Raw genomic sequence first — 11,992 nt, forward strand, 5'->3', positions numbered from 1 at the left:
TTCACACTAAGGAGGTAACAGGGCTGAATCACCACCTAAAGGGCTTTGGAGGCCTCTTCCCACCTTTGGCATGGGAAGAAGGAGGGACACAGAGCTCAGGGGGAGCCTCTGGTGTCTCAGACTCTGAATTTAAGCAATTTCCACCCACTGAGCGAGACAGAACCCAAGGCACGGGGTGGTGTTTAGGGCCCATCTCTTTGAGGATGAACCAAATGGGTTCAAAAAGCCAGCTTTGCACCCCAATGAGCCTCTTGCTGAAGGCCCCTGGAAGCCAACACTCCTCTGCCATTCACCAGGAGCACTTAAGTGAGATCATTCGCCAGGAAGAGCTAACGGTGTGGATTGGATTAAAGGCATCCAACAACACATGGAAATGGGTGGACAACTCCTCCTTCGATGCCGCCACGTGAGTACAGCTGCAACCCGTGGTGTGCGGAGCAGCTTTGCTCCACTTCCGCCCCAAAATCTCCAATATTTGGTGTCCACGTCAGCTTTGTAATCCCCCAGAAAGGCTTTATAGCCCAATAGTTGGCTGTACAAAGCACTATAACCCAACATCTAATCACACCTACGCAGTCAACGTGGTTTTAACACCCTGGGCATGCTCCAGTGGAGGAAGGGGCCAGATGGTAGTGCAAGCACAGCAATCTGCACGTGCATCTGGGCAAGCCCGCAGCAAGAAGCCTCCTGGAGCCCAGTGAGACAGGCTGGGGGAGAAGCTCCCGTTGCCCCCTCTCCCAAGAGCAAAAGGAGCTGCTTTTGGGTGCTGATGGTTTTGGTTTGCAGGTTTGGTTCCCTTCAGAGTGTGGAGAACGGCTGCGTGACCTTCAGAGACAAGAAGCTGGAGGTCAATGGCTGTGGGAGCCACCAGAACTGGGTTTGCCAGACAGAACCCTTCCATCTCCTTTCAAAGACTGCAGGAGACAGAGAGTTGTGCAGTGCCTGCCCTGAAAAGCCCATCCTGCAGGACTCTTGCTGCTAATATTTGGGGTGAAACCAACCCTCCTTGTTACGGCTCTGCAAGGAATTTCAGTGTTTGAACCCAACCAAGCACAGCCAAGAGTATTAGTGTAGGCTCTGCTTCAATTAGCTTCCAATTTTTATTTTTTTATTAAAAAATCCATCCAGATACACACATCCAGACATTATCTGTTCCAATCGTTCCTTCTCATCCTTCCAATATGTACAGTGAAGTATAACAGCATAATAGCATAAGTCCATCTGTTCCAATCATTCCTTATCCTCCTTCCAACAGGTAGTGTGAAGTATAATAGCATAATAGCATAATTCCATAGCACTTCAGATCCACAGGTTTCAAATTCATTATTTCAAACATAACTTTCACAAATGTAGAAAAAAATAAAACACTGTTTTCTGCTGTAGAAGCAGAGAAAGAAAAAGGAATGTCGCTTACTTCAGTACAAAAGATTGACAGAGTCTGCACGAATCTGCGCAGAAAGGAAACTGATAAGAATTAATAAAAATAAGAATTACCATTTTTTCTGTCACTATCATGAGTTTTATGTTTATGGGATCTTTTACTCAGGGGAAATCTTTTGCCTCCAGAGGACGTAGTTGTTGGGCCTGCTGCAGATCCAGTATTTCTCCGTGTTGCAGAGGGCTGAGCTGATCTTCTGCTGGTTTATGTACGCACAAGGGCCACCTCCCCGCACCTCAAACCTGCAACACAGACACACTCAGGAGTGAGCAGAAGGGAAGAAAGTAGGAAAACTACCCTAAAAACGGGAAGAAAACCTGGGGTTTCCTCTCCTGGGAAGGTCAGAAGAGGCATTGTTCAAGGTTTAATAGGGGTTCAGAGCGCAGCATCCTTGGTCTGCACCAAGCCTCTCGTGGAGAACCAGCGGTGCGGTGGCAGGTGAAGGTCCCTGTCCCAAGAGAGGCCATCCCAGACCCTATAAGAACTCCTGCCCTAATTGCCAACCCAAAGCACCCAACCCCAACAGGCGGAGGGACTGACCAGTTGTTGAAGGCTGCGCCGTTGGTCCACCTCCACTGGCTGTTGCCTTCGTCGTGCAGCCCGAACCAGTGGTTTGCTTGTCCCTTGTAGCGCTTGATGAAATCCTTTATCGAAAAAAGAAAAAAAAAAATAAAGGGTTTAGGTGATCCTGTCTTCCTAAAATACAACTCAGCCAGCAATAGGAACCCTGCAATAGGAAGGTGATTTGATTTGAGAGATGTGAATATTCTTCAGTTTCACAGAAAAGGGAAGCCCCTTGAGGGCAAAGATCGGGACAGCACCCATCTGGACATAGGGAGAGAGTTTTGGAGAAAATAATGTGATATTGCTCACTCCCCAGCCTGGGCTGTTGCTTTCCCCAGGGCATCTTCTTCTGGCTTTGGCAGTGGGTGAAATTTGGGGGAAAATTGGATTTTGTTCTAGTCCCACACATTTTCCACGCCAGAGCCTGTGTTGGGGCTCAGTTCTCACCAGTTCCTCCTGGCTGTCTATGGAGGTCAGGGAGGCTTCCATGGTCTTGCAGTTCTCCAAGCTGGTTTTCCAGTTGCTTTCATTCTTAGAGAAATAGTAGCACTTGCTTTGGAAGCCGATCCATTTGGGTGGGCACACGTGGGAGAATTGGGGATGTGATGAGTGAGACTGCAGATGCACAACTGTAAAAGGAGAAAACCAAGCAGGTGAGATGCATGGACAGCCACCAAAAAAAAAAAAAAAAAAAGGCAAAAAAATAACATTTCTTTAATTATATGTGTTCCCCTCCAGCAAGCGTAGGGGGGTTGGGATGCGCCAAAATGGGGCACCCGCTTGGAAAGGCTGAGTAGAGCCTGGTTGAGGGGACAAAAGCGGGTGCCCCATGAAGCAGGCTCAGTGCTATGGTTCGGGGCCTTTCATCCTGCTGGGAAAACCCTGAAATCCCCCACACCATCCCTGAAAAAGGTTCCTGGCCCATCTCCCTGCCGTGGGGATGCTCCAGTGGTACTCACCAACCAAGGCCACCAGCAGAGCGAGGACAAGGACACTCAGCACCACACATAGCGGAGCCAGGAGCTGTTGTACACGACGACATTTCTTTTCCATCCCATGGGGGCTGGAGTCTGGTGGAGAAGAGAGCAAGAGATGTGGGCTGGGTCTTTCCACCCCCCATTTGCCCTTTTTCTGCTGGATCCATGGTTGATCCTATAGCCCTCCCCCTTGGGATAGGAGTTCCCTTCTTTGAGGTCTTCCAGGTGATTAAGAGGTGGCTACATGGTAAAATTCAGAGTCTGTCCTCACCCACCAAAACACCCTGGCTGGTGCCCATCCCACCAGTGCCCCACTGGAGCCAGATCTCGCTTTCCCGCAGCATTACCCCATTTATATTGCTTTTCTTCATATCTTGGAGGGTTCAGTACTTCTTCTTGGTCGGGGTGATTTTTTTCTTGGGCTCCTTTCCCCATGGCTGGCAAGGAAATGTCGGGTCTCACTGATCACATCCACACATCCAGTCCTCTCACAGCAACTGGCTGACCATGCTGCGATAGCAAGGAGAGGGTTGAGTGTTGGGGGGCCAGCAAAGCCCCCCGGGTCTGAGGACTTGTGGGGATCTGGAGGGGACATGGGGAAACCGTGGCTGGGGAGAGGGCTTGTGGTCTGCTGGAGGGGAATGGAGGAAGGGTGAAAGGATGGGAGAAAGGAAGAAAGAAGAGATGAAGAAAGAAAGAGAAGGGGAAAAAAAAAGAGAGAAAGAAAAGGAGAAAAAGAAAGAGAAGGAGAAAGGAGAAAGACAGAAGTTTAAACAGAATTTAATGCTAAAAGAAATTAAGTGTACTGCCTATCAGGGTTCAAAGCTCAAAGGAACTCGAGTTGTTTGTGACACGACATCCTCCCCCAGCTGGCTTCAGCCCAGCAAGCAAGCAGGAAACTGAATTTGAAAAAAAACACAGGACATAATAAGCCAGCATTTGTTTGTGCTGATATTCTTGTTTTGCAGCTGTCCATTTTCTCAGTTTCCCCTGCAATGATAACAGGGTGTGCTGTCTGCTGTCCAAACAGAGCAGCTCTGGCACCGCAGATCTTATCTTCCCAACTGTTGTTGGGAAATAACAAGAAAAGACTTTATTTCCAAAACAGCCTTCATCCGCATTGCAAAGTTTTAGGAATAAGCTCCTAAGGAGGAGAAAGGTTTTGGTTTTGAGTGAATACAGCAGCACGCAAGGAAAAATTGTAGGACCAATATTCAGTGCTAGGGGTCGTGCTGGGAAATACTGTTTTGAAAGAAGTTTTAGGATTGAATTTGGCAGGGGATAATAAAAATTTGTAATTAGCGTGGGATGCAGGTACCCCAAACTCTGTAGTACAAAGCCTGGCTCAGCTTCAAATTTGGCTTGCATGAGCTAAAACTACCCTAACCCAACTGAGACTTCTCTGAAGACCAAATGTCAGTTTCTGATACCAGTAAGGGAACTGATAGCGTTTAATGCTTTCGTTTCTTCATTTCAAGAGAAGAGCTTCTCTTCCTTTGGTTAAGCTTCCATTTTTTAACAATTGTAAAATTAACCAAAATTCCCTTGAAAAAAGCACACACGTTGGTGGGTTTTGCAGCCTGCAGACTCTAAGGAGCCTGAGCTTGTAGCCAGGTTTTATTTCTTTCCCCCCCCAGTCTGCTTTTTTACTGCAGCTCCCTCCAGATTATTAATTCTACTGATCAGTATTATTTTTTGCTTCATTTCATCTTTATTTTTCTTTTCATTCCCTCCCAGGGCACAAAGAAAGCACCCAGATGCTTTAGCTAGAAGAGAAACTCGGAAAGCTCTCCCAGAGTAACAAACAGGCAAAAAATAACCAGCAAAAACAGATGGAAATGGTTAAAAATAGAAAACAAAACAAAACAAAAAAATTCCCTAGTAGTTCTAAATATCTGCAAGAAGATTCACACAGCCCTTGAGGCAGCAGAAGCTTCACTAAAGCCAGCTGAAAAGGAAAAATTTGGCAATGTTTTTTTTTTTGTCTTTTCCCAGAAAATATGAGTGGCAGGCAAGCTCACTGGGTGCGCAGTTTTGGAATTAAAAAAGGGAGAGAACATGAGGAGAATGAGAAAAAAACAAACAAACAAACAAAAAAAAAAAACCAGCACAAATGCAAAAAGAAGGGCGAAAATGAGACAAAGAGGGTGGAAAAATGGGAGAGGACAAAGGAATAAAAAATATTTAAAAAATAAAAAGAAAGAAAGAAGATGGAGACCCGTCCTGGCTGGCTGCTCCTTCCCTCCCCATCTCAGCCCCAAGCCGAGCGTTCCTTGCTCAGCTGGCCGCACATTTTTCTGTTCAGACGTGGACTTACCCCAGCAGCACTCTGCCTAGTCCTGGAGTCTTATGTAAGTCATCGTGTTTGTGCGCAGTAACAGTGTGGGAGGTGGAGCACTCAGCCTGATGAAAACTGAAGTAGTGGGAGTGCCTTTGTGGGAATAGAAACGTTGTTTTTGCAGAGTACAAGGCAGGAATGCGGTACTCAGATATGCTTACAGTGATAAGAAAGCTTAGCAGGCGACCTTGTAAAAATGCAGACAACCAGACTCCATAGGACAATTAGGTGAAAATCGCTGTGTTAAGTCAAGTCAGATAAGTGAAGAAACATTACCACTTCAAGCAGTAAAAATGTCAAAAGAAATTTGAAATTTAACGGGCTGGCAACTGAAGGTCTTGCATTGTTTGTGAAGCATCAGATAGATTGTGAACCTGGATTACCCACTCAGTGGGGAAACAGGGGAGGATCCTGCCATAAAAAAGTATATAAACTGTGTTTTGGAACCAGTCAGTGCGCTCTCCTGCTTGTGGGGCACCCACCACTGCAATCGCAAATAAATTACTACTTCACTGAGATCCTCACCTGAGCCTAAGTTATTGGCTACAGAGTGTTTCTCACACTTCTCACCAAGATACATAACCCTCTCTTGACCAAGAAGGCTAAAGATTTCCAAACATCACTGGCTGGTCCTTGAACTTCTGTTACAATTTTTTTCCTGTTTATGAAAGAGGAAGGACAGCAATATCCTGTTATTTTTCTTAAAACAAAGTGGGGAGAACTTAAGGCCCCCAGGGGGAGTAATGCTGCATGTCCTTATACAATACAAGGTTTTTCCATCTGAGCTACTTTGCAAAGATTTGCATGAAAAGCGGGGGGCCACAGTAACGTGGTTTGATTCACCTCTTCCTGTGGCAAAACTGAAGTTTCTGAAGGTGTTTGAGGTCTGGTGGGCTGCTCAAAATAACCTTTCGTCCCCTCAAAATAAGATTATCTTTTTATTTGTTTGTTTGTTTGTTTCCTTGTGGGTGCAGTGGGCAAAGGCAAGATGGGGCTAGGACGACTCCCAGGAGATCAAGATGATTTTTCCCCTGTGGGATGTGCAAACACACGGTTGGGGGCTCAGGAAGGGGAGCCTGTCTCCATGTGTTGTGGGTTTACGTGGCAAGGTTTCAGTAGCAGGACTCCATGTCCCAAAGGATATCAAGCATAATAATTCGTGTCAAGAAGTTGGTTGATATTAATAAAGAAGGGGGAGATGTGGAGTGTGGACATGGGGGTTGGAAAGCCCCATGCTTGATGATAACATCAGACTCATTCCTGATGGATGAGGCCATCAGGAATATAAAAGAGTTTAGCGGGAACAAAGAAGGGTGATTCAGGAGACTCCATGCAGTCTCAGGTTTCTTGTTCTCCAGCTGGTCTCTTGTTCTGCAGTGGGATTGCTCAGCACCTGGTGAGCAATCCCTGAGGCCTTAAAGAGCCATTTGGGACCACAGTCAAAAACGTGGGGTTTGCCAGATAGTGAGGGAGCTGCGGGCTCCTTTACTGATCCGACTGCTACGCCATCAGCCCCTCTGCTGCTACAGCCATCGAAGGCTTTTGCTATTCTGCTCCTTGTTGACTTGAACGTGCCTTTTGAACGAGGTCATATTTCAGGCTCATAAACTTCTTAACAATCGGTCATAAGAGTGTGGTTTGCCAGATAGTGAGTGTTTATAAATGAAGATACAACCCAATTTGAATTTCGTAATGTTTATAAAAAAATATTTATAAAAGGCAAGTAAACAGTGCTGGGTGTGCGGGGAGTCTATGCTCCACCAACACGTACACACGAACATCAAATGTTCCAAATATACAGAACATTTCTTTTACATACTAAACCCGAGTACACCTATACATATGTGCAATCAGAAAAGGTAACAAACAATCCTTTAAGTTCCATGACTTAACAGTCTCCATTTTCCATTCCTCTTCTTGATTACTAACAAGCCTCTATTTTCCATTCCTTTTGAACAATATGTCTCCCTTTAAGTTGCCAAGCAACTCGGTCTTTGGGCCTTATGTATCCCATTCTTCCTGGATCAAAGAAAAGCATATCCATCTCCCATCTCCTTTTGAAGGTCAATAGGGCCTGGATCATAGGCACGTTCAGGTCAACAGGGAGCAGAATAGCAAAAGCCTTCGATGGCTGTAGCAGCAGAGGGGCCCATGGCGTAGCAGTCGGATCAGTAAAGGAGCCCGCAGCTCCCTCACTGTCTGGCAAACCCCACGTTTTTGACTGTGGCCCCAAATGGCTCTTTATGGCCTCAGAGATTGCTCGCCAGGTACCCAGCAATCTCACCGCAACCTTGTCGCTTTTAGTTGCAAAGTCCCACACCTTGACCTCAGTTTGGCCCTATATTTCAGGCTCATAAACTGTCCGATTTTTAAGAAGGAAAATAAGCTGTAAGGTTACCAGGACAGTCTTTGTTTCTAAGGACGTTTCTTTATTTCTTTCATTTCTTTGTTTCTTTATAACAGACCCGATATGGACAGGTGTGCTGAGGGAGGGAAGATGGAACTATTCGGGCAGCAAAGAGTGAAAGAGTGGGCGTGATCACTGAGCAAGAATAGTACAACATTTCTGGGAAATGAAACGGCAGAGGGGGTGTGGAGGAAGTGGCTAAGTGCATTTGTGTGCCCTTGTCTAGTTTCCCTTCAGATATTCAAAGAATCAATCATCAAGGCGGGAAAAGACCCCCAAAATGGAGGCCCATCCGTCCCCCTCCCACCAATGTCACCCACTAAACCATGTCCCCAGGCACCACATCCAACCTTTCCCTGAACACCCCCAGGGACGGTGACTCCACCACCTCCCTGGGCAACCCATCCCAGTGCCTAACCACACTTTCTGAGAAGTGTCTCCAAATTTCCAACCTCAACCTCCCCTGGCACTACTTGAGGCTGTTCCTTCAGGTCCTATCACTACTTATCTGTGAGAAGGGGCTGACCCCCTGCTCCCACACCTTCCTTTCAGGTAGCTGTAGGGAGCCATAAGGTCTCCCTGCCCAATTCCCCAACTGGTCTCCCAGTACCGACCCCTGAGGGACTCCACTAGATACAGGCCTCCAGCTTGACCCTGTCCCACTGACCACAACCCTCTGGCTTCTTCCCTTCAGCCTCTTCACTGCCCATCTCACTACCCCAGACCACACTTCCTCAGTTTAGCTGCGGGGATGCTGTGGGAGATGGTGTCAAAGCCTTTACTGAAATCAAGATAGCCACGTCCGCTGCTTTACCATCATCTATCTACCCAGTTATGTCCCCATAAAAGGCTGTCAGCTTGGTCAAGCACAACTCCCTTGGTGAAGCAAAGTGTGCCTACAATGCCCCTAAAGTTAGTTGTATCTGTGATGTACTTAAACAAGCCCTTTTTGTTGTCCTTTACCCCTAGGATAAGGCTTAATTCTAAGGAGGCCTTTGCTTTCCTAGTTGCCTCCCTACACTAGCTAACAACCTTATATTCCTCCCACGTGGCCAGCCCCTCCTTCCATGACCTTTTTTTTTTTTGTTTGCCAAGCAGTTTCCTGGTTAACCATTGAGGTCTCCTGAACTCTACCATCTCTTGGTGACTGCGACACCTCCCTGAGCAACTTCTTCCAAGTCCTAATCACTCTTTCCGAGGAAAAAATTTCCAACCTGAACCTCCCCTGGCACTACTTGGGGCCATTTCCTCTAGTCGTATCATTAATTATCTGCAATAACAGGCCGACCCCAGCTCACCACAAGTTCCTTTCAGATCGTTTCAAAAAGGATACAGCTCATCATGATAGTTGCAAAAAGGATATGGCTCAGACTTCCCCAGAATTTCCAGCATCAAGGGGCACTTTGGGATATCTTTTGGTGATTTCCCCATCTTTCCACTGCGTTTTTTCCTGTCGGAAAGGTCTCCCCTGGGGCAGTGTGAGCACAACCATGTTTGTTTCTCGGGAAGGGGAATGCACTGGTTTTAGGGCCGGGGCTGAATCCATCACCTGCTTCGAGCTGACTGAGCCCAGCCAGGTTTTGGAGCTCCCAAAAAAATATAGGGGAATGCCCTGGTTTCAGTTAGAACAGAATTAATTTTCTTCCTAGTAGCTGCTAGAATGCTGTGTTTTGGCTTAGGATGAGCAGAGTGCTGATAACACCCCAATGTTTGAATTATTGCAGAGCAATGCTTACACCAAGCCAAGGACATGGAATCATAGAATCATAGAATCATAGAATCATAGAATCATAGAATATCCTGAGTTGGAAGGGACCCTTAAGGATCATCAAGTCCAACTCTTGACACCGCACAGGTCTACCCAAAAGTTCAGACCATGTGACTAAGTGCACAGTCCAATCTCTTCTTAAATTCAGACAGGCTCGGTGCAGTGACCACTTCCCTGGGGAGCCTGTTCCAGTGTGCAACCACTCTCTCTGTGAAGAACCCCTTCCTGATGTCAAGCCTAAACTTCCCCTGCCTCAGCTTAACCCCGTTCCCGCGGGTCCTGTCGCTGGTGTTAATGGAGAAAAGGTCTCCTGCCTCTCGACACCCCCTTATGAGGAAGTTGTAGACTGCGATGAGGTCTCCCCTCAGCCTCCTCTTCTCCAGGCTGAACAGGCACAGTGCCCTCAGCCGTTCCTCGTACATCTTCCCCTCCAAGCCTTTCACCGTCTTCGTAGCCCTCCTCTGGACACTCTCCAACAGTTTCATGTCCTTTTTGTACTGTGGTGCCCAGAACTGCACACAGTACTCGAGGTGAGGCCTCACCAGCGCAGAGTAGAGCGGGACAATCACCTCCCTTGACCTACTAGCGATGCCGTGCTTGATGCACCCCAGGACACGGTTGGCCCTCCTGGCTGCCAGGGCACACTGCTGGCTCATATTGAACTTGCTGTCTACCACGACCACCAGATCCCTCTCTTCTAGGCTGCTCTCCAGCGTCTCATCGCCCAGTCTGTACGTGCAGCCAGGGTTTCCCCGTCCCAGGTGCAGGACCCGGCACTTGCTCTTATTGAACTTCATGCAGTTGGTGATCGCCCAGCTCTCCAACCTATCCAGATCCCTCTGCAAGGCCTTTCCACCCTCAACAGAGTCCACAACTCCTCCAAGTTTGGTGTCAAACATCTCAGCCTTTTGCTCTGTCCTACCAATGGGCAGGCTGGGGGTGCAGTAAGAGCTGGGAGGGGACAGACCCAGGACAGGTGACTCAAACTAGCCAAAGGGGTATTCCATACCATCTGGGGTCATGCTAAACAATAGATAGGGGTGGCTAGCCGGGAGAGGGGTCCGGACTGCTCGGGGTGAGGCTGGGCATTGGTCAGCGGGTGGTGAGCAATTGCATTGTGCATCACTTGTTTGTACATACTATTATTAGTAGTACTATTATCACCATTGTATTATTATTATTATTATAATTATATTATTATTATTATTTTCCTGTCTTATTAAACTGTCTTTATCTCAACTCACAGGCTTCACTTTCCATTTCTCTCCCCCGTCCCAGAGAGGGAGGGTGAGCGAACGGCTACGTGGTGTGTAGCTGCCGGCCGGGTTAAACCACAACAGTCTTTTTGGCGCCCAACGTGGGGCTCAAACCCATGACCCTGGGATTAAGAGTCCCATGCTCTACCAACTGAGCTAGCCGGGCCAAGGAAGGACCAAAGGCTGCTGGAGTAGGATCCCCATCCCACCTCCTTTCCATGTCACAGCCACCCAAGATCTCATTGGGAAGGTGCCAGGATAGGTCCCAGCCCACCACCTATGGGAAGGGGCACGAAAACCATTTCTGCATGAGCAGATGTGACAGCAAGGGCATTGGTAGATGGCCACAGGTTTCTTGCCCTGGACCAGTTAATCTAGGACTGAACAAACGAGCCCTTTTTTATTAAACCCATAGACACCAGAGGGGGGAGAAGGTGAGGAGAAGACAAGGTGAGAAGGCAGCAAAGGACGTGACTTCAGGTCTTGCTGCTTTCAATTTTGTCACAACAGCAAATGTTAGAGGTAAATTTCTTCCCAATTTGAGAATGAGGACAATGTGAAAAAAAAAAAAAAAGAAGAAAAGAAAAAAAAAAACACAGCACAAACACATAAAGAAAAGCGAGAAAGAGACAGAGGGTAGAAAAGTGGGAGAGGGCAAGGGAACAAAAAAAAAAAATCTTAAGAAAAAAAGAAGGAAAGAAGATGGAAACCCATCCTGACTGGCTGCTCCTTCCCTCCCCATTCCAGCCCCTAGCTGAGCGTTGCTTGCTCAGCCGGCCCCGAATTTTGCTGCTCGCACGTGGACTTACCCTAAGAGCGGGGTGTCTACTCCTGGTGTCTCATGTCTTGCTTGTGCTGCAGTTCAGTGAAGGAGCTGCTGCAGAAGCAGGGAGTTAAATTTAAAGCGAGGGGAGGGGTATTGCTCAGCCTGTGATCCTGCAGAAGAGCAGTGGCAGTAGGAACGCCTCTCATGACCAATATGTGCAAAGTGACTCAAACCTCGCTGGCTGCCACTTGAACGCAGGTTATAAATGAATTCCTGATAAGAAAAGCGAAAGCAATCCTCTGTTACTTTTATTGAAGAAAGCCAGGGGAAGGAGTTTAAGGCCCCCGGGGGGGGGGGGGGGAGTAATGCTGCACGTACTGCAGTAACACTTAAAGCACCAATACAACATTTTATTGTCTGAGCTGGCTTGCAAGGACTTGCATGCAAAGTGGGGGCCACGGTAACGTGGCTTTGACTC

General features: G+C 47.5%; 2 protein-coding genes and 1 non-coding gene across 5 annotated transcripts in view; all 3 read right to left on the reverse strand.

Annotated features, from left to right (window-relative positions):
- The window catches only part of LOC106019355 (C-type lectin domain family 2 member D), a 70,043-nt gene that overhangs the window by 8,325 nt on the left and 49,726 nt on the right, over positions 1 to 11,992 (reverse strand). The gene's annotated exons all lie outside the window — the stretch shown is intronic.
- On the reverse strand, positions 1,082 to 11,737 carry LOC113845380 (C-type lectin domain family 2 member B-like). 2 transcript variants are annotated; one of them, XM_072024963.1, is made up of 7 exons: positions 11,558 to 11,735; positions 5,297 to 5,410; positions 3,327 to 3,489; positions 2,962 to 3,072; positions 2,450 to 2,631; positions 1,979 to 2,082; positions 1,082 to 1,680 (listed from the first exon to the last, which is right to left on the reverse strand). In XM_072024963.1, exons 3-7 carry the CDS (start codon positions 3,412 to 3,414, stop codon positions 1,539 to 1,541), a joined length of 627 nt encoding a protein of 208 aa, XP_071881064.1. In that variant the 5' UTR covers positions 3,415 to 3,489; positions 5,297 to 5,410; positions 11,558 to 11,735; the 3' UTR covers positions 1,082 to 1,538. The 2 variants fall into 2 exon arrangements, with proteins under 2 accessions (XP_071881064.1, XP_071881063.1); XM_072024962.1 differs by lacking the exon at positions 5,297 to 5,410 and having other exon boundaries at positions 11,558 to 11,737.
- TRNAK-CUU (transfer RNA lysine (anticodon CUU)) lies at positions 10,842 to 10,914 on the reverse strand. Its single transcript has one exon. It is a non-coding gene; the product is annotated as a tRNA-Lys (tRNA).

This window comes from Anas platyrhynchos, chromosome 17 (genome assembly GCF_047663525.1).
Source record: "Anas platyrhynchos isolate ZD024472 breed Pekin duck chromosome 17, IASCAAS_PekinDuck_T2T, whole genome shotgun sequence".
Lineage (NCBI taxonomy): Eukaryota > Metazoa > Chordata > Aves > Anseriformes > Anatidae > Anas > Anas platyrhynchos.

What these genes read in the sequence shown, in the direction of transcription:
- LOC113845380 (XM_072024962.1), bottom strand. Translation starts at nt 3,414, where the DNA reads ATGGGGAAAGGAGCCCAAGAAAAAAATCACCCCGACCAAGAAGAAGTA. An exon ending in TCTGCTGGTGGCCTTGGTTG is followed by an intron (nt 2,632 to 2,961) that starts GTGAGTACCACT and finishes CTCCTTTTACAG; the next exon opens with TTGTGCATCTGCAGTCTCAC. An exon ending in GGCGCAGCCTTCAACAACTG is followed by an intron (nt 1,681 to 1,978) that starts GTCAGTCCCTCC and finishes TCTGTGTTGCAG; the next exon opens with GTTTGAGGTGCGGGGAGGTG.